This window comes from Ambystoma mexicanum, chromosome 10, assembly GCF_040938575.1.
Source record: "Ambystoma mexicanum isolate Mex_15411 chromosome 10, UKY_AmexF1_1, whole genome shotgun sequence".
NCBI lineage: Eukaryota > Metazoa > Chordata > Amphibia > Caudata > Ambystomatidae > Ambystoma > Ambystoma mexicanum.
The window spans coordinates 832131661-832158193 of NC_090932.1; the positions used below are offsets into that span (position 1 = coordinate 832131661).

A 26533-nucleotide genomic window follows, 5' to 3' on the forward strand; every position below is an offset into this window, starting at 1 on the left:
AGGTACCTTATCCTGCTTGCCTGCTCTAGTTAAAATTTATATGAAGCTACTACGGGATCTACTAAATTATTTCATGGTGCAGTTTTCCAGAACTATGGGGATAAAACAGAAATATTGTGTCCCTTGTTAGTGATTAGAAGGCCACAGTGGGATACATTCAGACAGTCTTTAATTGCATTGAATAGTGGATGGCTGACAATCAGGAGAAAACTCAACTTTTGCTAGTGACTTCCCCTTAAAAGATCAATAGATCAATTGATACCTATCCCGCTTTGCAGATTGCAGGCTATACTGTTAAAATGACAGGGAATGTCGAAACTCCTGCATGACTCTTGATTCCACCCCATCGGTTGTATCACAGGTTAATTAAATTATACATGTTCTAATTTCTACCTCATGCTGCTTTGTCAAATCAGGCCCCTACTTTCAAAATACTGCTGTGCATCATTGTGAATCATTTGCCAAGTTTATTATCAGTACAAAATGGATTGCTGCAATGCACGTTATGCAAGTGTCCCTGATTACATTGTTCAGCAGATACAGGTCCAGCAGAGCACAGCAGCCAGGACTGTCACCAATACACCCAAGCACTCTCACATCTTGCCAGTTTTAGGAAAACTACATTGGTTACTCTTAAACTGTTGAATTGTTTTTAAATGTTTAACTATTGTCCATAAAGCTTTGTTTGACGTAGCACCCTTGGACAGATGAGTTTTCCCAACTTATAGGCCTCAAAACATCATTTTGAAGTGAACCTCCACGAGCCTTCGTGGCTCTTCAGCTTTAATTGACAGTTGTTGTAGCTGGATGTCAACATGTCTCACATACATGTCCAGATTACATCAGGTGGCTTCTGGGTCAAACCTTACTTAATCTATAAGAACACCACCACTCAATCAAACTCCAGATCACCAAAAGGAACTCCTCACACGCATGCCTCACAACTCTAATTCTTATTCGCACAGCTGCCTTACAGTGTTCAGATTTTTTTATTTTGTATGTATTAATGTTTAGTTTTGAGAGGATAGTTCAGCGGCAATGTTCTCGCCTTGAAAGCAAGACGACATGGAGCAACACAGGTTCGATCCCTGGATCCTCGCTTAGAAACCTCTGGATATTAAGTGGATATTAAGTGTGTTATAAATAACCTATCCTATCATATCAAATCAGAACTTTTCATACAATTAACATACATTAATATCACAAAATCAGAATCAGCAGACTTCATGCACAAGATAACAACACTGCACCTGGTTTCATAAAATGCATAATATATTTCGTAGTCCACATCAACTAGCTTACAGTCATGAAGAGCCATAAGACACCCTAACAGTTCTTCAATGTTTGTCCATACACGGTAAAGTGCCATGTGCATGGTTGCAGAGTCTGTTTTTAGACAATAGTTCCAAAAGTCAATACTTTTTATGCTTTCTTAGTCATGGACTAATTCCTCAAGATAGGTCATATACAATGGGCCCAGTTCGGGATAACCCATAAGAACAGGTCTTGCAGTATCTGTATTAGTGGGACATCGGCAAATCTGACAATACCTCTCATCTTCAGATAGACCCAATCTGGCTCCCAAAATGGCCTGTAGTGGTAAGAGATTACACCGCATCATAATGTGCATCTGATAAACTCCAGGGTGGGGACACTGAACACAGTACCACTGGGGCTTTACGAAAGAGTGAGTCACAGTATTGACTGCTGAATAAACATATAGTTTCGCTTAGATGGGAATAGTTACAACACCAATCCCACCTGTTTAGTTTCCTGCAAAACACCAATTTTACTGTCTCGAAGTCTTTGCAGCGGACTGGGTCGGGATGCCATTGCATTAGGTCAAATTGCTCATAATTTAATTTCATATGATTTGAGCCTCGCAGTAAGGGCTCCTTGTCCAAACTACTACCCAGCACCACTGCAGATATAACAAAGATGTTATGTGCAGTACTCCTCTTCTTCTTAACGCCATACCAGTCAAAGAGATCAAACCTAATTCTAGGCGTACGTATTCAATTGACGACAATCTAGGCATCCCCAACACACTGCACCAGAAATGCCCCTCCAGTCTGTTAAGCCAACTTAGATCTCCCTCCTTGACCTCTTCCTCAGCACCGGAGATTGGCGTTGAGAACCACGTTTTTGTTTTCTTTTCAGGCCCACCTGTTCCTTTTCACATTGGAGATTAAAGTTTGCATGGGTTTTGAAACTCAAAAAATTGATTTTTTTAAAACCTTTTCTTGCACTAGCTAGAAGATGATCTTTTGTCAACATATGTTTAATTGTCAGACATTTCATACACTGCTGGCTGAATCAAAATACACTTCCAGGTTTTGTAAAGCAAAACGTAAAATAAACGGTACCTGTCATTACAAGGACTTTGGGATAGAATGCATTCCAGAACTTGCATTGTTTTGCACGTAATTTATAGTTAGTCTTTGGTTCTACTGCATTTAAAATAAGATATTGTTGTTCATCAATATTGAAAAGTGGCCATGTTCTTTCTTTTCCAAGAATTCCATTTGGATTTCTGAAAGTAAAATACAAAAATGTCAATACAATTAATTACACCGAGTTACATCCTTGCCTTCAAAAATGTACACACGTGATTGATTAGGGTGTAAGAAGATATATGTCATGCATTTTCTTAACTGTTTTGATAATATGGTAATGCATAGATGTAAAAGTGCATCAATGAGCTGAACAAATGCTCTCATCACTTACCGGTAATCTTCATTTCTCCTAGTCATACTATTCTGTTTGACATTGCTTAACTGTGAGGCACTGCCTCCATAACAGCAACCATTTCCTACCGTTTGTTCTGAACTCAACCCTCTTTCCCTAGAGGTATAATACCTCCATGTTTCCACAATCCCTTTTTTACTTTATCCCAAGCCAGATCATCGTCCCTTCCACACACAGAGTTGGTGAGGAGAGACCTCAGTTGTGTGTTCTTTGAAGAGGAAGAGTAGGACTAGAACTAATGAAGATTACCAGTAAGTAATCCCACCATTACACCCATGTCCCTCTTACTCATCCCAGTACTGACCTTTGAGGTGTACCCAAGCATAAGTCATGTGCAGTTGGTACAAGGAGATACATAGCACACACTGTATGCTGCTGCTCCCTTTAACACTTTATTACAGTCACAATAATGCCAGTCTTTTTTAATGCATATCAGCTGTGAAAACCCTGACTCCAAAGTCTCACCATGAATTGTTATCATCATTCAATATAAAATGCTTAATGAATGTATTTTGCAGAATCCTACATTGATACCACCTGAGCGGCTGCCCAAGAGACTGCCTGTCCTCTGGTTGACCTGCCCTGTATATGTCCTGGCAGAGTCAACCAAGATGTTTCACATGCCATAGAGATGACTAGTCTGATCCATCAACAGTACTGAGGCCTTCCTTCAAGTCTCTGATGCTGCAAATGTTACCAAAACACTTTCCAATTTCCTCAAATACTCAGTCATCCACACATATCCATAGACTGTTCTCCTAACATCAATGCAGCGCCACACCTCTTTTCCCAGAGACTTGGGATCATGAAAGAAAGTATTAAGAATCATATCTTGTGATCTATGAAATGTTGTTTCCACCTTTGGTACAAACTTATGATGACACCACAGAATTAAAGCCTCAAGTTGTACGCTAAGTAACAGGGGCGGACAGAGAATGTCTCCAATCACCCAAGCTACATACTCCTATTATAGCAATTAGAGGACTGAGTTGTGAGTGATTCTGCTGTATCAGAGGCGGCTCCGGAGTAGTGGGTGTGTGGCTTGACACGGTATGCTAAAGCACTGCTAGGTCCGTTCTTCTAGCTCTCTTGCTAGCCCATGGCACACAGCGCAGGTCTGTCGGAGAGCGATCAATCCAGGCCTCCAAGCAAACCTTTGGCAGCAGTGTTGCTGGATGTTGTTGCTGGCTAGAAAAATGAGCCGGACCGAGGCCAGTGCCTGAGGCTTAAGGATCAGAGACCAGGGGATCCAGATTATCCAGGTAACAGAGCAGAGCGGAGTCACAGTGGTGGCCATAACTGAGCTCCAACCCCACCCTCTCTCACTCTCACACCTTCACCCTCAGGCCGGGCTCTGGACATGTTGGCATTCAAGCTCTGACTGACTCTGCCTGCCCCCTCTACTCCCCTACCCCTGCCCATGGCCTGCTTCAAGCAGTGAGTGCATTCCACACCCTGCAGGGGGTGGACAGCTGGGAAGGTGTGTGTGGGGATCACAGTCATTAGAGTCATTAGAGTCATTAGGGTAATTAGAGTGTGCAAAATCGGGCCTCGCCCGTGTGCGCCATGCTGTGCTACGCTGCATTTGGGAGAGTCAGTGGAGGTGCCTGTGCTAGTGTGAAGCTGAAGTAGAACTAGAACCAGAAGCACATTGTGGGTTGTTTTTCATGGGGGTGTCAAGGCTTTTATATACGTTACATTTGCATTTAGTATACACTGCATCTATAGGCACGGCTGTTAGGTATGCAATGTAGGATCTGAAGGTGTTGCTAAGACAGTGCTAGCAGCCATAACAGCAGAATGCCTAGGAAGGGGAACGTGAGCCTAAGCCTGAACCAGAGTTTGAACGATGTGACTAAAACAAGAATAAGGAAAGTCACTGGGGTACCCCCCACCTTATCTAGCAGAGGGCTTTGGCATTCTTCAATCAAGTGGGCCCTTATAAGTCGGCTAGCAGCCCACCCAGTGGGCCCTGTGCACCCTGTCTCCTCAAAAGAGGGCTTAAACCTAGACCCAGAACCTGAAACTGGTATACAAGATCTTCATCATCTGAATTCAAAATATATAACTACTGTTGGGGCATTGGAGCATTCAGTTACAGGCATCACTGATGCTATTGACATAGACATAGACATACAGCAACTTCACATTTCCTGCTTTCATCATTTTCACAACAACTTCACATTGATGATGGCTGCACTCTCCTAATTATGGTGAAGCAGATTTTACCTCCAGTAACTGCCCCAGTGGCCATGGCCATGGATATGGGAGCTCTGAGTGGTCCTCCAACGCTCCTGTGATGTAGATAAATGTGGATGGCAATCTGGAGGCAGAAGCAAAGTTTAGGGATATCTGCAGGGCTATTGATGTGGGCTTCGGCAAAAATAGCTCATGGGCATCACTAGCTCCAAAAGCCCCAATAACCCCTGTTTGTGTTGAAATAAGGGAACCAGAGGTACATCCTACGATTGCTGTAGCCCTTTCTTATAGATTAATCTTGGAGGCAATGGGGAGATCTATCGACCAAATGTACAATGAGAGATGTGTGCAACCTTCAAGCAACTTACCTTATTGGGATTCTTTCACTGATGCGGACATAGTGACCATTGATAGTTCAAATGACCCGAGTTAGCTTCTGTTGGTGCCTGCCTCGCCACTTCCATTATCAAATAGCCTTGATCTTGTCTCACTGCAAAATGAGCCCTATCATGGATTGAGCATCTGTGCTAACAAGTCAGGTTTCGGACTTATGGATGAGAGATCTAGGGTGGAAGCACAAAAGCACTATTCATGTATCACGGAGAATGGCTCAGTGATTACTGAGGTCGGCCCAAATGCCCAAATGGATAGGCTATAGAGGTTTGGAAGTCGGGGGTGGTTGGTAGCTCACCCCCAAAGGTGGCAACTTCCACAACACAAGAACCTATGGGAGCTGCAAATTGGGCACCATCGGAAAGTAGGGTGATGCTACAGGACCAGAGCTGCCTGGAGGAGGAGGCCAGTACCCTCCCGAGGAGCCTTGCCTTTGCCTCATCTCCCGCCCCTGCTCTTTTGGTAGACATTCATTTTGCTGACATCATCTTGGGGCGTGTTGCTCTTGTAGAGGATAAGCTAACTGAAATTATAACAACTTTGCGAAAGTTAGCATCTGTAAGTGAGTTAAGCAGATTCAAGGAGTTGAATGCAGTGGATCGCTAGTTGAGGATTGTGGAGAACGTATTGAACATATACATACATTTTCAATATAAAGACTGGATACCATTTAATCATATGTTTGCCACATATATGCTTGATAAGTGTCTTGAGGTGTACAAACCCAAGGCCGCAACCTGATGACCTATAGGAGTGAGAGGTGGGGATTCATCAATTGTAGTATTTTGGAGAAATTGTAGAATAGAATCATGAAAAAATGAGTGGGTCTTCCACAAGGTACATTAAATAGTGTGTTGTGGTTGGAACTGGGGATTCCATCATTGGATGTAGAGGCACAAACAAGGTTTGATAGTTATTTTTTAAAAGTCTGTGTGGGCCAACCAAGAAACCCACATTTAAAGAGCGTGAGAGGGGAAATTAGGGAATCGCCAACAATTTTTAAGTACCAATGGTATAATGAGGGAATTAAGTTGCTGACTGCGTAGCACATGCCTTAGAAGGAATGTCCTTCCAGCTATACGTTATCTCATAACCTGAGCATGATAAAGCGGGAAGTGAGGAGGCAGGATTTGGAGAGAAATGTTGGGATGGCACATTTATTGCCCTTTTACCGCTCTAAGCCATTTTAAATATGGGGTGTGGGGGATTTGTTCAGTCAGATCTAGGCCCTGCAGAAAACGTATAATAATGATGAGGTTCAATGTGTTACTCTTGAAGGAGAGAAAGAGGTGGGAGCATAGAGATATGTCTAGGAAATACAACTGTTTTCAGGATAGAGTTGAGGATCTGGGCTACAATTTACTTTTATGCCCACAGTACATAGACTTGCGAAAACGGTTTTAATGTACTATTTTAAAGTATTAAATATCACGCGTTACCTTGTTGCAATTTGTTTAATTATGGAGTATAATGATGAGACATTTTTGCATGACTTATATAATTATGTCTTTAGAGCACTTATTAGAAGGACATCTTTGTAAATATTGTATAAATTATAGCAAACTGTAATTTGACGATGTATGTTTGTAGGTATTTCAAATTAACTGTTTTGATGCTAATCGATGAATCTGAATCTAATAAAGAATTGATTAATAGCAATTAAAAAGGCTGTCATTAGAGACTCAAACATGATATCCATGGATTCAAAGGGTTCAAAGGGGAACACCTAGAGAGAATGTAGAAACAATGGTAGGTTCCAGGGTACAGTATTGGGTATGGATGTCACCAAACATTTCAATAATCTTCCCACTGGATTCTCCATTGTCCTTTCCTGTCACCTTTCTGGGCCTTTGGCACTTCCCACATTTCTCTTAGGAAAGAAGCAGCCAGTCCTTCCTGAAACCCTCCCTGAGGAACTGTGATATTGCTGCTAAGCCAGATTGTATAGTTGAAATATCATGCGTACTGCACCATGTCAGAAAATGTGCCCAAAATGTGCCCAGTTCCTGTCATACACCTTAATGTTGGTTGGTCTCTTAGAAAGAAGATTTGTCACCACAACCTGATCTCAAATGCTAATTTATTAATTATAGAAATCTAACCTTTTCAACTTCCAGTCTGACCATTATATTCTGTGAGCCTGCCCGCTGCCCTGCCCTGCCTGTCCTGCAGAGTTCAGGGCAGAGTTCAGGGCACCTTCAATACTTTCCATACCTCCTATCTCCGTACCTCTAGCAACGTGCAAAACCAACCCAGTATGATTTCACCAATATCACCATGGACCTACTTACTTGATCTTTGTGACCACCTTGGGAATCACAGGAATGGGAGGACATGCATAAACTAATACTCAATGTGATTCCAGGGACTTCGCCTCCACCCTGCATTCCCATCAGTGTGAAACCCTGAGCAAAAGAGATCCCTTTTTGCTGACTTTGAAGAGCGAACATGTGCATGGTGGGGACACTGGATCTCTGAAATATGTCTTGAAAGATTTCTGCCAATAAGGCTACATACTGTGAGAGTGGAAATACCCTGATGAGACTGTCAACCTCCACATTCTCCACTCCCCTTATGTAAGCAGGGAATTCCGAGCAACAAGTTGGTGGTAGATCTCTTTCTTCGGCTGGGGTATCGCTCTGGAACAGCCTCCCTGCCTCTCTGAAACTTGAGGAAAATCATCTTCGGTTCCAGAAGCACCTTAAGACCTTCTATTACCTTCTGCCTTCTCTTTTCCTCTACCATGCAGATCTCTGTTGTTTCTGCACTGGGCATCTGGCTACCCTCTGATTTTGGGCCAGACCCCTGCCCACCGAGCTGCATACCCGCACAGCCTCCTGGCAACCCTTGCACATGGGTCTGTATCTGCAACCCAACAGTGCCCTTAGCTGCACTTATTAGAGACCTGTTGTCTGTGCTTAATTCTTGCACTTGCCACCTGCTGGCTGCACTACCTGTATTGTTTCAATCATGTGTTCAGCACTCTGCACTCCTCCCCTGCCCGTTGCACTTTCCCCCTTCCCTCTCCATGGCACTTGCCCGTTCTGAATGTCACTGGGCCTAGTAGGATTGCTGTTTTGTTCTCCCTTGTGCCTCTCTCTTACCTCGTCATGCCCTGAAACCCTTGTGTATGGGTGCAGTATAAATAAAATAACATAGCATATCATCAGATGACCTTCACCCATATTCTTATTTCCGGAGTAGGACTTTCAATGCCCAAGAGCGTGTCCCTTCCTGGAGAACTTTGTCTTTTCTCACTAGGAAAGATTGGCCCTTCACTTCCTGATGAAATAATTACAGGTTTTGTCCATTGCTATCTGCTCCCTTCAATTTGAGGAGGAGCCTATATCTTTCAGGCCACATCTCTCCTGGTAAGCTTTCTTTCCCAAATAGATTCCCCACATCACACCTCTGTCTTCTGCATTAAGAGTGAGCTTTATGGAGCTATACAACCCTACTCCCTTCATTAGGTTTATCATGCCCAACCACCACCCCAGATCTTCCCTCAAACTCTGTAATTTTGGAATCAAACATTCATATATTTGAGATTCTAGCTGCCAGGGTCTGTGTATGTGATGCAATAGAGGCATGTGGTGCAGTCTTGTCCATGGTACCCTGAACAAAAAGGAGCCATGTGCATGTTTTCCATCAGAAGTTCCCTTGTAAATATCTATTTGTCTGTCAAGGTCCTGGTTAACACTGTTGGCATATTTTTTGACTTGTCCACTGGAAGGAACACATTCCCCTTTCTGGTGCAAAATGGGATTCCTATGAAAATGAGATCCTGTGATGGAGATAACTGGGATTATTGCCAGTTTACCTGGAAACCCGTCTCCTCCAGTGCCTGACACATCCTCTGAAGACACGTTTTGCTGCCCCCTCTGAGATGATTCGGCCAACCATTCTTCCAAATATGGGAAAATATAAATCCCCTCTAAATAGGACTAGATGAGGGGCTGGGGGGGGTATTAGTTTCATAAAGACCCTGGCTGTTGTTTTAAAGCCAAGCATTAATATATTGAGCTCGTAATAGTCCCCTCCATTGCAAAGTTGAGGAACCATGTCTGGCTAGGTATGGTTGCATATGGTAACAGGCATCTTGCATGTCTATCTATTTTCTATGCCAACACTCTCTCTTTGCTAGCAGAGTGTGTTATTTAGAGTCTCATCTTGATCTTCTCCCACTTCATGAGCATATTCAGAGCCAAGAGGTCTAATACCAGTTTGAATCAGACGGATGATTTTGGGGCAAAGAAGATTATGTAATAAATGCCCTTCTCTTTCTGTTCTCACAATTGACTTCTTCTTGATTAGCTCTATAATGATATCCTTCATGATTGCTTTTTTGGCCTCGCCTCTTGAATCAGACACCATGAGCATTCTAGACTGAAGGGGCAGGGCTGATAATTATATCTGATATCCCCACAACACTGTCCACTTTTCCAACATCCAGAAAAAGTGCTGGTGTTTCCCAGCCCTTCTTTGTAGTTGTCAGGATTTCTGATTCTTAAAAGAGAAGTTGGCCTTCTGTGTCAAGGATGAATCCGTAGGCTTTTTTGAGCCATCTCGGTCTTGTTTCTAGATACCTAAGAATGAGTTATAGACCACGACAACCTGTGTCTTGCATCTGAGGAACCGATCTTTCTCCTTGGCTTGTCAACATATTTATTCACCTGAAAGACTTCATGGACCTTGCCCTTTAATCATTAAACAGTGTATACCCATAAGGGCAATTGTACGGGCAATGGCTCTTCAAGAAATGTCAGTCTCTTAAATTAATATTGTGCCTGACGAAAAGATGCCTGCTTCCATTGCCATTAGTACTCCTCCGATCCCATCATAGGAGAGATCTGGAAGGAGGTTCCCAGTTTTTGCATGTCCAATCAGATAGGAGCATGGACAATATTTCCTTCTTCCATGGCCTTGTGCAGTTTCTTGATTCCTCCTAGTGCTGTTACTTCTGTGTAAGAGCCATATCCATGTTCTCTTAATATTAAATTTGGCACTGTGAAAGTTCTCTTCAGGGTTGTGTCAGTTTTCCAATTCACAATTACCTGACAGCTGCTTTTCTGCTGTCTAGGATGATATCCTTTCTAAAGTGACATCATAACATCAATGTTCAACTTTTTCAGACAGCAAGGTATCCTATCCATTCTAAGGCTAAAGTTTTGACTTGCACTATCATCCTCCTTTAAGATCTTAACCTTAATCTTTAATATTGCAGCAAGCCCATCTTGGGGATATGCTTACATTGCCTCCTCTCTTTTCCTCTTTACAGACTTAATCCTCTCATTCTCTGAGGACTCTCAATTGGTGTCTTTCAAATGTTTGCTTCTCGTCTTTCTTTTGCCTATCTTTCTCAGTAGCACTATTCACTAGATGCGGCAACAACCCTGAAAACCATAACAACCTGCCAGGCTGACATGTTCTATTCATACCTTCTTGCGTGTACTTGCACATTCCCTCCTCTCGTGCTCCTGAGCATCCCCAACCATGATGACTGCTCCATTTGCACGTCAGCAAGGACGCTAGTGTTCCAATACAGGTATTACAGTACCATAATGTGCTATAAGCACAGATTTATGCCTGACAACTACTGAGCTCTAGTGCCTGCAAGTCTGCAATGGCCTGGTGATTATATAACTTCATCAGAACCATCAGGGAACCATAGGGTTTGCCTGCCCTTCCTCACCTTTGATTCATGCAGACCAAGATCTAGGTCAGGCATGGATAGTGGGCCCCCTAAAGTCTTGCAGTGGAGAGATGATGGAGGGAGTAACTGCACTCCCTGTTGGCTCCTGTCCAGAATGCAGAAAGAATGTAATACAGATATTGTGGGAAAATTGTGATCGTGTACCTCTAGGGAAGGTGGTGCAGGATCAGAAAGAAAATGGTTCCGGTTGAGGATGTGGGAGACCTCAAAGGTAACTACTAAGTCGAGGAAGATGGTTGTGGAAGTACTGAAGATTCCAAGCAAGTAACTGGAGCATTAACTCTGCATTTCTCATCCTCAACCCAATATTTTGTTGTGAAGTATGCTTAAAACCATGATTACATTGGTGCAGACTCCCTCCACCATCAAAAGAAGCCACTGAGGCACAATTTGCATGCAGTGGTCAGTAAGGAAAGAGGAAATAACCAGAACCCTAAGAGGAGGAACCAACCTCTGAGAAACCTTGCTTAGCCCCCAAGCATCAAGGACCGAAAGCATGTCAACCTTTGAAGAAAAGGCACACAGAAAGCTTTGTCAAGGAACGGTTAATCAATAAACCACCATAGACAGTCCTCAACCAAGTAAATTAATGCCGAAGCAATCAGAGATCCACAGCAGGACCCCGCTGACCCAATCTGCAGATGAAACGGCCACAAGGAAGGCTAAACCGCCTGCACCAGATGCAGGATTGAAAGATCCAGTTCCAAAGGCAGCAAGGCAATGCAGGTGTGCTGCCACAAGCTGAACCAATACCTCCAGGGTAAATAATGGGGAGTCACAAAGCTCGTTAGCTGAGGGTATCAGAGCTCCAACAGAGCTCAGCCAACTTCCAAGACATATGGGGTTTACCCCCATTGAAAAAAATGACCCTAGACCCTAACACACCTACAAACTACTGCCCCATCATGACGGTCCTATTCCTCCTTACAAATTTGGACACAGCAACCTAGTTACAGATTCAGATGCATCTGGAATGTAACAACATTCTGGGCTTATGCCAATCAGGGATACAGCCTTGTCATGGCAGTGAATTGGCACTACTTGACTTTAAAGAACCAAATGGATGAATTGAAAGACTGGGTGAAAATGTCTTTCCTCCTTCTGCTTGACCTGTTAGCTGCCTTCAATCTGGTGGATCACCAAATTCTTTGCCAACACCTTTCATCCGTAGCTCACTTCTCCTCTGAAGCAACCGCATGGATATCGTCCTTTCTTTCCAACAGCATTAGGAGAGTGTTCTCCTCATCTGCTTCATCTCCACCAGCCACTGTCTCATGTGGCATCCCTCAGGGCTCATGTGCCTCACCTACTTTGTACAATATCTACACTAAACCCCTCTTCGACCTCCTCAACACCCAGGGTATCTCCTACACAAACTATGCAGATGATACCTAAATTCTCCTAGCTATTACAGGTGAGTACACCACTGACTCTAACACATTGGGCGCAGCATATCAAACCATGGGTGCGGTCTACCAAACCATCCAGGCTTGGATGGCGTTACACTTGTTATGCCTCAATGACGACAAGACTAAGTTGCTCCTAGTCAGATATCATCCCTCCTAAACAAACTCTGACAGAGCCTGTAAATTTTCCATTATCAAGGGTATCACCATCCCTGTCTCAAAAGTAGTTCAAACCCTTGGGGTCTACCTAGACTTCACTCTGTCGTTATCCAGTCAAGTAAATGTGATTGGCTCATCAACAGCCTCTACTAACAAGTTCATTAACAGCTGCAGACCATTCCATTCCTCAGACAGCTCCATCACAATTGCAAGAGAACTCATCGGCTCCCGGTTAGATTATTGAGACACCTTATTCGCTCGCACAAAAGCCCGTAACATCAATAAGTTGCAGATCAGACAGAATAATGCACTAAGAGCCACCTTGAACATAAAAAAAAATTATCATATTTCCACAGCTAGAAGAAATGTTCACTAGTTGCCAATTTGGGAGCAAATTCTGTTCAAAGCTCTAGCTATCACACAAACATGTTCCTTAAACAATGCCCCTAGATACCTTCCCGGTTATTGCTGCCAAGAACTGTAATAACCTCCCACTTACATTAATATCAAAGCATTCCTACCGGGCTTTCCGTAAGCACCTTAAAACATGTTTTTTCTCACATGATCTGTAAACAAGAGGCAGCCTTCAAGAACGGATTACTTGAACTCTTTCTTACCTATCTCCTGCTCTATGTTGATATTTTACCAGGTACTGTTTGTTGTACTGCTGTACATTTTGTGCTTGTAACCAGAGCCTTTATGCCTATGGGTTTAGTGTGTTAAAATAAAATATGTTAAAATAAATAAATAAAATAAGCAACTAAGCAAGACATCAGAGGAGACAGAATATGGTACACTGCCCCGAAATGAGAAGTCAAGCTGGTCTGGAGAAGAACCAGCACAGGGAATCCAAAATGGTGACACATATATGCTAACCAAGTCAATGACCCATCTGAACTGTATGCAGAACCAATGCCATTTTACCAACAATGCCAACGGCAATCAAGAGCAATCACTAAAGAACACTTTTCTTTGAGCAACTATAATGACAACTGACACATAGAGGACTCACCAGAAGAGTTAATCAATACAACCAGCTGAAGTCATTTCAGGAAAAACCTTCTTCATGGCCCAACTATGGGCATCACAACCCATACACATAGGATGTTGAAAGAGCCTCTGCAACTACCAAAACCTGCAAGTGTGTTTGCCCAGAAAGTCACTGAAAGGGGCATGTAAGGAAACAAAAAGTCAAAACGCCTCCAAAAGGGAACTGGCACCCATTGCATCCATGCTTGAACCCCTGACAGGCTTAGAAGAAACATTGGAACAGGAAATGCATAACTGCTGGCCAATGTCAAAGCATACAACAAAATATAAGTAATGGACACAGACCCTAAATATGTAGCCCTCCAACATACCCTATTCATCCAATGAAGATGCAAGAGGGTCTAAGTGGAAGTAAGGAAGAACGAGATGGGAGAGGCAACCTCCCCGCCTACCTGCCAACATTCAGGACAAGGGCTCACAAAGTGCCAACCATCAGCCAGCAATTACCCTACCAGGAGAAAGGATGCCAGTATGACATGGCCCAAGTGCTGAGACAGGCAACTCAAGATACCTGTGGGCACCAAAGGCAGCTACACACAAATTAGAGGTGTGGGTTGTCTCCCAACACAAGGGTCCCCAAAATACCCCTATTCACAAAGAGAGAGACATGGCATTGGACCTCCTGGCTACCTCGCAGTCTGGGATATTTTCATTAAAGCCTTGATGTCCCTGAGAAATCCCATTGGAAGCAGTATGGCATCTGTTGCAGGGATAGTGTCCCTTTAAGAGAGACGCAGGGTCATGTGGGCCACACCACATGACTCAAGACGAAAGGGAGGGAGGAAAGGTTTCAGCAGTTAATGCTTGTATGTTGAAATAAAAGGATGTTAAAACCTCCTCGGCGTGTCCGGTCCTTTATGTCCAGGCCCAGGAGGCCTAACAACTGGCGACGAGGTCTGTCCAGGACCACCGAGTCCTCCTCCTCCTTTTTGCACGAGTGATCCCACTCTAGTGCGTCCTGTTTGCCGATCCCAGCCGGCTACAGTGAGCGCCCGATCCCGGGCCCTGCCCTCCTCCTCCTTCCCCTGTAGCCACGCAGTGTACACGCGTGCCGGCGGGGATCACAGCGGCATGCTGCCTGCCTGCCTCCTCCTCATCAGCTGGACCCTCCTTCTTCTCCTCACTCCCCTGCGGCCGCGAAGAGCAAACGCGCCCTGGCAGGAAATAGCCAGAGAACGCTGCCTGCCCCCTCCCTCTCCACTAAAACACTGTGTGGCAACCGCCATCACTTGTAGCACAGAGCAAGCCCTGCCTGGAAGTGTGCACAGGGAGTGCACACCATGCCACGACTGTGTGGCAACACGCCAGCGGTCGCTCCAGAGGCCTACAATCCAGCTCCAGCCAGCACAAGCGACAAGGACCCAGGTGCCCCCCCCCCCCCAATTTCCCTCATTGCTTCTCAACGCTAACAAACAGAGGGACAAAACAAGAAGGATCCACACGTGTGTTTCCTACCTTGACCACCTCAGGTGCCACATACAAGAGAAAGCATCATAGCAACCGGCTTGAGGGTCACAGGACACAAACACAGCTGCAGCACCACCACACCATAGCATACAGGAGAGCAACCGCTGCCCCAGCACCAAAGCCACCACCACCACTGTCATGTGCTCTCCAACAGACCAACAAGCTCCAACTCCTCTGGCCCGCACTGGAAACACGGCTGCCACTGCATGCCCCCCCCCCTTCTCCATGACACTGCAAGCCGACAAAGGCCCGAGGTGGGCGGAGTGGTTAGAAGGCTTTAATACATTTATTGCAGCTGCAGGCAAAGAGAACTCACCGAGGCTACATAGCATGTTCCTCAATCTAGCAGGGAATGAAGTCAAAATTCTTCTAAAGACCATTCCAACCGCCAAACAAACTGATTTTCCAGCACTAATCACAGCTTTGAACAAGAGGCTGGTGATTGAGCCCAACAGGGATTACGAAAGATACATATTTAATCAGTGCACCCAAAGAATTGATGAAACGGTCGACAAATGTATCACCCGCCTACGAATCAAAGTTGCACATTGCCAGATGTGTGTATCAGACCCTAAAAAAGCAACTTCTCAAGAAGCCGCTCACCATTGAGGAGGTCAGTGAAATGGCTAGAATTCTAGAAAGAGTCGACAAGCAAGTAACACAGATAGCACGCAGCACCTCAGCAAAACAAGACAAGAATGAAATGATAGCAGCAATACAACCAAAGAACACCAGAACAACAGAGAGGCCCTCCAACTCCAGCTACACTGCTACCCCAACAACACAAAGACAATACTACCGCTGTGGGATGGCTTTTCCCCATGCAGGGACCTGTCCCACACTCTCACAGAGATGTGGCAACTGTGGCAGAGAAGGATATTTCTAGTCGGTTTGCAGAGAAGGCAGACCTTTTCCGACACCACGAATGCCCATGGCCCCTCAACACAAAACGTTCAACAGAAACCCACAAGCACAGATCTATCAAATGTGCCCATATCAGCAAAATCCAAGAAGATACATCGGAGTGGTTGAAGACGTCTACCCAAACGCTGCAGCGCTGGACAACGAGATACATGACCTGGTCTCACACATAAGAGATGAATATGATGGACCCCCATCATACCAGAACTACTACGGCGTAGAACAACAGGGATTCAACTACGAAACTGACCAATATGACCAGTACTCGCAGGACAAATATGTCAAACTCATCATGGATGAAAGAGAAGCACGAGAAGCACCCAAGATACCCTTGGAAATAGCTGGTAAATCACTCTGCTTCCTAGTCGACTCAGGAGCAACCATAAACATAATGGGTGAAAAGGAATTTCACCAGATCCCTGAAAAAAACAGCTTTAACACCATCCGCCTCCAAGATATTCCAGTGGGGCGCAGCAGTCCCTCTACAAGCCATTGGCTCGTTTGGGCGTCGACTCATCCATGACAACCACTCCATGACGACCATCATCCCCGTCATTTGCAGTCCGACCAAGGGGAGATGTCTCCTAAGCTATTGGACCGCCTTCTGCTTAGGGCTCATAGATATACACGTACAAGAAGGTGACACAATCCACTCAACAGCACCAACACCCGACACAAGAGATCATGTGTTCAACATTCAAAACTGGCATGCTCAAACAGGTAGCATGACGAAGGAGACCATATTGAGTGAGTTTCCACTCATATGCAAGGGCCTAGGAAAAATGAAGGGCATGCCTGTGAAACTACACATCGACCCAACAGTCTGACCCGTTCCACAACACCCAAGGAGAGTTGAATTACACTGCAAGCTGCAGTATCGGCTGACCTCAACAACTCTTAGAAGATGGGATCATTGAGCCAGCAGCAGGCCCGACCCCTTGGGTCTCCCCATTAGTGATGGCGACTCAGACTCTGTGTAGACATGCGAATGGCCAACACCGCCATCCAGAGAGAGTGACACCCAGGTCCAAGAATTGAAGATATGATAGTCCAACTGAATAAATCCATCCTCTTCTCCAACTCTGACCTAAATCAAGAGTACCACCAGAAGGTACTCCACCCGGAATCGAGAGGCATTACCACCTTTGCCACCCATGATGGTCTCTTCTGCTACAAACGCTTACATTTCGGCATATCATCAGCCACTAAACACTAACATTTTTCATGAAGCCATCAGGCAAATCAGACCAATAAGAGGAGCACTGAACTACAGTGACAACATCCTTGTGTATGGACGATCGAAGGAGGAACATGACATAGCCCTTTGAGCCACCTGCAAAGCCATTCAAGAGGCAGGTCCCACCCTCAATATCGACAAGTGCCGTTTCAGCAAGTCCAAGTTAAAATTCTTGGGCACATCTTCTCAGCGGACAGCATGAACCCGGACCCTGAGAAGGTCTCAACAATATTCAACCTGCAGGAGCCCAGACAAATTGCGGCTGTCAGATCATTTCTTGGCATGGCAGGATATTGCGCCAGGTACATACCGCACTATGCCACTATCGCAGAACCCCCCAGGAAGTTACTCCAAAAAGACATGCTTTTTGCATGGTCAGCGGAATGCCAGGATGCATTCAATACCATCAAACAATCCCTAGCTCTGTGCTTCAACTGATGGCGGTTGCCACACAGTGTGTTAGTGGCCTACTTCGACCCGGAATAGCACACCAAAATCGTTGTGTTCGCAAGTCCGGTAGGATTAGGAGCCATACTTGCCCAGACCAATGGAGTTGACGGCCACCCGAGGGTGGGGGATTTTTGCAGGCGTTAAAAACTAACCCGCAAAGGGACCCAGGGAGCTAATTACGGTACCGCAATTTGCGGTACAGTAATTAGCGCCTTCCCCATTCCCATTGAGCCCTATGGGCCAAAAATGGGAATGGGGAAGGGCAATGGTGGAAGGGGGAATTACCGCCCCGCCAACCATGGAATGGGGCGGTAATTCCCCTTTCCGCCAAGGCGGTGCCAGTATTTTACCGGCATGAACCATGGTGCTAATAGCGCCATGGTTCTCCGCCATCCGTGTAATGAGGCCCATAGTCTTCATCAGCATCATGCATTATCAGAAGGTGCATCATTTGGTGAGAGGGTTTCATTAACTTCACTCTGTGTTTCAAGCCATTCTCTTTCTGTATTTTTGTATTCCTGGTGGTGGAATTGATAGCGCGTTCAGTTATTTGTTTAATACAATTCCCAGTAAAGCAACAGGAACACTTGTTCCTCATTTCAAATATAATACATCAGTTGCACAATGAACCTTTCACTTTCCAGGATCCTTCATCCAGTTTAGGCGCCTATTCCAGGGCACTTTAGTCACTTACCCTTTTTAAGTTTTGCCCTTCACATCCAGTGTCACACTATGGTGGTCATTTTTTGCTCTCTGCGGTGCACCTGGGGAACGCAATTTGATGTGTGCGTCTTCCAGCCCTCTATGCTCTGCCTGCAAAATCCAAATGCATTCATGCAGCCATGTAGCTTTTTAGCTGGGAAAATCCGTTGGACTCCTGTACATTTCTCCTGTTTTTAGCACCATCTAAATGCAGCTGATTTTAATAGGAATCGATTTGAAATGCCTCGCACAATGGAACATCATGGCACTTTTGCCTCTTTTTACACTCCTTCAAATGACTAAACTTGCATCAAAGGAACAGTGTTACCTAAATGGGAAAATGCAGACAGTACTCTTCATAAAATGTACCTTGATTTTCAGAATTAGCCCCAGAGTGGTGTATTGCATCTCTATGATGTTTTAACTTCCTTGCTCTTCTACTAAGAGGGGGGCGTGTAATTTTACAACAGGTCAGCTTCTCATTGAGAGCACTATCAAATGAGTGGAAGGAAGAGGTAACATCTGTAAAGGTTTGTGTATTGCTTTAATATACATCATCCTTTACGAAAAGTTTACTAAACTCCATCCATCATATTATACATAACCATCATAACATCATGATGCCACAAGATCAGTTTAGGTTACGTTACCCTTCCCCTTCAAATTAACATCAAATTTAACTCAGTCAGGAATCTCATGACCGCAATGGTGAGTGGCGTGCAGGTGCCATTTGGCACCCACTTCCAAAAACAGTATTTCTCAATGAAATAATAACCGTTCTCAAGTGACATAAGAAGAGATGAATATGTGCAGGGCAAACTACATGTTTCAAAGTGTCTTTCTCTTCCACAACTGAGAAGAGCGCCAACTCCATCAACAATAGTAAAGAACCTAAGAGTCTTGATGAGCAACAAAGTAACACCTGAGCCACAAGTAAACGCAATAATCAAGAAATGCTTCTTCCGCCTATACACAGTAAAAAGGATCCTACCATTCCTCTTTTCACCCACAGAACACTCATCATCATCACACTCATCATGTCCAGGGTAGACTACGCCAACAACCTATAACTTGGAATGCCAGAACGACTACTAAAAAAACTTAAGCGCATCCAAAACGCTGCGGGCAGGCACCTGCTCAAACTACCACGAAGAGAACACATTACCCCAGCACTGAAACTGCTACACTGGCCACCAATAAAACAGCGAATAACGTTCAAAACCATGCGCATAACTCACAGAGCAATCCACTGCCAAGGAGCAGAGTTCCAATATGAGAAAATTACTGTCTACCAGCCGACAAGACCACTCAGATCAAGCAAGGACATTCGCTTAGAACCAACAACATACAATAAAAGACATTTTGGAGGATGGACTTTCACTTACCTGGCAGCAATAACCTAGAATCACCTACCAAAAACATATGCAACACAAGGGATCATCTGGAATTCCAAAAACTACTCAAAACCTTGCTCTTTGCTCCAAAAACAAAAGGAAATGACTAGGAAGCGTAGACACTACAGGAAAAAAAAATCTGAGAGAGGAAACCATAAGCCCTAACTTAATCATCCCTAACCAGAAGGCGGCAGGATGGCCCAACCACACATGTCCACAAGCCCTAATCCACAGAGGAAACCTAGGTAGGTAAGGGCCCACATGGGATGGGCAGGTAGGGACCAGAATCCACTATCCTAAACATTGCCAACCCCAGGGTGGGGGGAACACACCGGTATAAGCCAGGTACACATACCACTAGAGTAACACAGTTGAAAACAGCCACTCTTCAACAGGCCTGCCAACTAGGAGGACAATCTACAAAAAGCAAACAGACAGGATAATTATAGATGCTGAGCACAGAAATGCAAAGAGGTAACAAATAAACTTCTAACCCAATTCTAAAACATCATCTTTCAGCATACACTTCTCATACAGAAACTCAAACAACCACCTCTTGGCACAGCAATCTGCATGCACTTCACCACATTTCAACAACGTACTAACAACACATAACCGGGCACACAGCACGTGGGGATTTGCAACAATCTGAAAACCGCACTTATGCTCAGCAAATGGTGCAAACCGAACTGAAGTTGCCAACAGGACCTCACAACTTTCACTTTCATATTCCCACTACACCCTACTAACCCCCCACACCCACCCTTTCTTCACACTCTCCTTTTCAGTTCCGCCAGAGCGCCTGGGGACATCTCCAGTGGTGACGGTATGTGGTACAAATACATTTAACATTAACATTAACATTCTGACAGTAGCAACAGGAAGCTAATTCACTCAGTAAAATCTTCCTGATTGTTACTATTTCCCTAGTCAGAATCAAATTCAATTTAAATCTCATAAAAGAAAGAGCCAACGATTTAGATGGTGACATTTTCAAATATGGAGCTAAGACTCCCCGCACCTTATGTTCCTCTCGCAACTGAGCAAACAGGGAATAAATATGGGTACTTTCACATGCGGCAATCCAGTCCCTTTCAAAAATGATCTTCTTTATTCTGCCAGGGGTATCAATCAAATGATTCTTTGTTAAGCAAGTTCATCCAACAAGCCACAGCAGTTGTTCACAAATGTGATCACCACATTGCTCTGTAAATTTTGTGCCACACATTTCAGGTCACTATAAAAAGATTCCCCCACTTGGACCAATATTGTTCTATAAAAACATTAGCCTCCCGCTTGCTACGGCTTGCAAAGATCTTGTAGCGAGCTCAAAATATATTACTGCCACAGATACACAATTTGGGAGTTTTAAAACTCTACACAACCTGGCTTCTCATTTTTCTAGCTGATTAATCAACAGAAATTGCAGAGACCCAACGCCATACACGATTTTAGGGATTTCTTTTTGCTCATAATACTTAATTATGGGTTCCAAGTTGAATTTGCCAAATGAATTATTTATTTTGCTCATGTTAGCGGCCAAGGCATCCACCCTATGTTTTAAATATTCCCAGCAAACAGCTTGAATAGGTTTGCCAATAGTAGGGAACACAAATTATACACGTGAGACTATTATCTCCAATTTAGTATTCTCTATATACCAAGTATATTTCCGACGTTTGTAGGAAGACCTTATAATAAAAACCTTTGATTTAGGAACATGTATTTTTAGCCGGTTTGGTTTGTTATAAGTCACATTTTAAGGCTTGTCTGGAGAATACATGTATGGGAGTGTGTGTGTGGAGAAAAGAGCTGTACTACAAATAGGAATTTCGTGTTTACATGTGTTTAACCAGCTACATGAGAAAGGATCGTCTTTAGAAACAATTTAGATTTCTGTGAAAGTGTCACAACCTACATTATAATATACTTCTGGAAAAGCCACAGAGTTTTCTTGGCTATGCTCGCGTGGTTGCTTCTGTCTAAGATGATCTCAACCTGACCATCTGAAGGTTTGCAAGTGGCTTGGTTTAAAACAGCTTATCACAAGCCTAATGAAGTAATGAGTTACATTGGTGGAATTGGTGGATCCTAAACCTCTACACCTGGTTCTGAGCTATTTCTTTGAAAACCCTGTAACTTGAATGTAATGTCAGTCATGCTCTGGTGCGCCCCTTCCCCAACCGTGTGGAGACAGTGTGGATTTTAAATACCTGTATTCAATAAAGGCTTCTGGCAAAGGAGGTCAGTCAGTCAAAGCAAACGTATTCACGATTAACTCCATAAAAACATAATCTGACTAGACGCATTCAAATACATATATGAATGCAATTAAACAATTGATCTTCCAAGAATAAAACATAAAGAGAAACTGTAAAACCCACTAAATGTAAAGGTTGCCTTATTCAGTTATAATTTACATGATAACTCCATTTTATATAGTTTCAAAGTGTGTATATAAAAAAGAATGCCTTATAAACCATGCTCAAAATACTGAACCACCACAAAAACATGTCCGCTTCTAGGCGAGACACAGATTTGGGGGAAGAGCATGAACATTGCTAATATAGTAGGACTTTAAAAAAATAGTTGTCTGCCACTTTGCAAGATGTCTACTTTACAGGACAATTACATATAAAAGGAACTACATGTTATTTGTAATATCGTCATTCTCAATTTCAAGTATAACATGTACAACATACAAGTAGTAGGGCGACATATGTCACGCATGAATTGCAATTGACTTAATTCATTTTTGTATTCAGATGAGTGCACATTGCGTGTACCTACCTCAGTGTCAGGCATGAGCATCACACTTAGAAATGCAAAGGGAGATTGGGATGTACGACTATTGTGGTTATAGCCTGACTCAGATTTTGCAGGAAGGACTTCTTCATGAATACAGAGATCTTCATACAGACATGTGTCTACAAGATGCAGTCAACAACAGGCACCTTGCATCCACGGAAATTCGATTTTGTGACTTACAGCCTGTGGGGCAGATGCAGGACCAGACACATTTGTTTTACTACCCAGTGTTTCATACAGCAGAATCGTTCCCTGGGACATAAGATCATTCAACCAGCCTGTTTCTGTTTTTAATTTCCCTTGCAGGTTTTTGCGCACAAATTTGAATGGATTGGCTTCAGGTGAAGAATCGTGTTGAGAAGCCAACCAGAAACAATCTCCACTGGAGAGCAGTGACAGGTGAATAATACCCACTGAAGGGGCTTGTGGAGAAAGAACACTTCAAAAATGTTCTTTATTGTTTCATTTGCAGGTTCCACATAGAATCAGGATGATGGATTACAGTTAAGGATTCTGGATGCTTGGTAGGTGCTACTCAGAATGGCTGGTATGGGTTTGTGAGGTGTGTGGCTAGGTATAGAGATGACGTCTTCTCTAGTAAACTGCAGGGTCTTGATGTCTAATGGGAATATCAGTGTTCGTGGATTTTGTAGCTTGAAGTTCCCGTAATATAAAGTGATATGATATGATATGGCATTTATAACGCGCCTATACACAAGTGTTTCAAGGCGTGAGTGATGGACAATGAGGTCCCATTCTACTTTGGCAATCCTGTAGACAAGATTTGCTCGAAATTCCTTCTCCACTGGCTGTCTGTGAAACTCCGACAACGTCTACAGTGTTCTTGGGCTTTATTTATTTTTGCCATGATGGATAAATACTAAGAGAAGAATAGGGTTTGCAAACAAGATGTCGATGAAAGTTTGGCACATGCATTGATGATCTTATTAAGTAGGTGCTGTTGTTTGTTGTCACTCTAGCAATGAGTGTCATTTTGGGAATAAAATCAAATAAATTGAGCAGCCTGGTTACAGGCTAGGTATTTTATGACTTCACACTACCTTAGAAATATGGGTGTCACTGTATCTATACCTTTGACTCCAGGAGTGACCTCTGAGAGAGACTGGAAATCAGGAATTGGACATACTTCATGAAATGCAAATGATGACTATAAATAGAGCAATTAAAAACCAAAATATGAGGCGAAATTGTAAGTAAGTATAGAGCACTCTAGCGTTGAGTGCCTTCTTTCAAATAATGATGGTTACTAGATTGAGCAGTCTAGAAATCAGGAAGTATCCATTATTTTAAGAGTGGACACTCTTTCATCAGGTTTAGTTGGGAGAGATGTGAAGTGTTGTGTTTGCTGAATGTAATACTACATATATTAAGATGTATGATAATTGGATAAGCATGGACTTTGTGGGTTTGAACTTTCATAAAAGCTTTGATTTGCTTGAGAGAAGAGTTTTAACTGCAAGAATGTGTATCAGACTTAATTAAAAGTAGGCTCTCTTTTTCTTGTTTTGATCCCTGTACATTGAAGTTATCATCAGAATTTGGTTCAGATAGGAATTAATATGGCAGAATCCAAAGAGAGGTACAATTTGTTGAGGTGAAGGTTGCCACTTTGCAGTCTGTGCCTAGAGAGGGAAGACACACTATTAGGCCTACACATACATGATTTTATCTCTCTTTTGCACAATCAATTTTGTTTTAATCTGGAAACAATGCCTTAGGACATTGCAAATGTGAAATCCACAATTAATGTACAACCACGTCCAGTACAACCATGTCACAATTGATATCCAATATTGGGGTAAGAGCTTTTATCTTTATTGACTAACAATCATAATAAAATATATGCAGTCTTTAAAAAAAGAGAATACAACTAAGTTCTTTGTGTTCTGTTACAGAACCAACATTCAATACATGAAAGGGGTATTGAATTAAATGAAAGGAATTCTGTAGATGATGTGAATAGAAGGACTTTTGTTTGAGTATGTAATGGTATATGTGTCCTGGTGAAGGTCCATATGTTATATGATGGTTTAAATTATGATGAATGGCTAAATTATTATGTCAACAGCTGTATAAAGGAAGATGCTGTTGTTAAATCCACTTGGCGGGCCAGTAGACTAAGAGAACAGTGGGCCTGTATAGTTGGACTAACATGTGAGTTTAGATGTAGAAATACATAATGAACGTGCTATTTTCATCTCTCAACGCAAAATAGAAGAAAAAAAAAAACTCCTCAACAAAGAGTTAATAAATGAATTAATAGATTTCAAATGTTTCTGCACATCTATGTGGTCCCGTCTTTTGGAATTCACAAAATGTACTGTTGTGAATAAAGATACACGTGTATATATTTTTCTAAATTAAGGGAGTTTGAAGATGTTACTTTAGCAATACACGAGGAAAGTACAGTGCCTGCTATAATGATTAATTTGTGAAACAGAAATTGTTTCAATATATAAACAAAAACAAGTATGAAATATCATTTTAAAAAGGTCTCTTCCTGCACCTAGTTTTGGGTTGTACAATCAAGACGCTCTTTCCAGACACATGAATGTGTCTTAGTTCCTCATTTGTAAGCTCACATTAAGGGCAGTCCTCAAATCCTGGTGAGTTAACAGGTGGTGCCTTAGAAACAATCATTTAAAAGTACTTACTCAGGGCGCTGACCTCCAGGCTCCAGTCCACCATCTCCGTCTGGGGCAACCCCATCACCAAAATGGGGGACACGCTAGACAGCCAACCACCCGGCTACATGGAGACACAGCCAGTGACCACAAACCAGCCGCCAATAGAAACAGAGATGAAAGTAGCTATGTCCTGTACACAGTGGTGGGACCTCCCAGCGGAACACGGAAGCTCCACACGCTCCACCCCAGGGCAGTGAGACACAGCAGACGCCAATTCAGCAGGCACATCACTGGCCGCCGGTTACCAATGCAACCGCCAACAATGCTGGCAATGGCTAGTAAACCAGGATCAGGCAAAGACAACACGTTGCGACTCCAGACAGGCCCACATCTCTGCCTCCACAGCCTGTCTCAGCTGTATCCTTTTCTGCCATAAGGACAACAGCCCTATCAGGCTCCACTTGCGCTGCAGCATCCCACAAGTCACAGGAAGCTTCCGCACATCCAAGTCCACCAGTGGCAGCAGCAGTCCTGCTAGTGGCTCCCATCCTTGTGAAATGTCAGAGGCCTTGCGCCTAGCTCCAAGTAGAGCTTGCATTTGCAGAGCATGACACGTTTATGAATGAGAATGGTGGAAACAAATCTGATCTTGCACTATACATGTTTTTATATACTTTATGATTCTGCAATCCTTCTTTGATTTGCACTACTCTCGTTTGTCGTTGTATGGCTATTCTTGGGGAGATACTTGGCTTGTAAGAGGAGATAGCTGCCTTTCAATAGGAAGTCTGCGTTTTTCTCTTGATGGCTAAAACATCTCCAGCGTCAAAAGGTTAACAAAAGCAAGCTCTACTCAAGTTGCATTTTGATCAGTCAGCTCAACAGGAAGAGCCAGCTAATCACTGCTGATGTAGGCGGCAGCAATGTATCGGGAGAGCCTAGTGTTTGTTTTCATGCAGGGTCGCTGTGACAGCTTGGCCTTGGCTTCCCATCTCAGAGTCACCCCTCCCCCCATCGGTTAAATGCTTCCAGAGTTGTCCAGAGTGGAAGGGTAAATGTGCTGCACAACTCTGGTCTCCCCAACGTGATCACACGAACCGATTTCCTTCACTCACAATGCCTAGACCCACTCCTATCCATCATTTGCAAATGTACGCCTGGTGAGCCACCTCTACGTTTGGTGCTCTGGCTTTGACGTATTTGGATTCACAGTATGTACATTATTTGTTATATTAGTC

At 43.5% G+C, this 26533-nt stretch overlaps 1 protein-coding gene across 2 annotated transcripts in view; it reads right to left on the reverse strand.

The window, feature by feature from the left end:
- The window catches only part of BCHE (butyrylcholinesterase), a 636843-nt gene that overhangs the window by 329097 nt on the left and 281213 nt on the right, over nucleotides 1–26533 (reverse strand). For both annotated transcript variants that reach the window (XM_069618487.1, XM_069618488.1), the window contains one exon: nucleotides 2367–2533. In XM_069618487.1, coding sequence (XP_069474588.1) covers nucleotides 2367–2533 — 167 coding nt within the window. The remainder of the gene's footprint in view (nucleotides 1–2366; nucleotides 2534–26533) is intronic.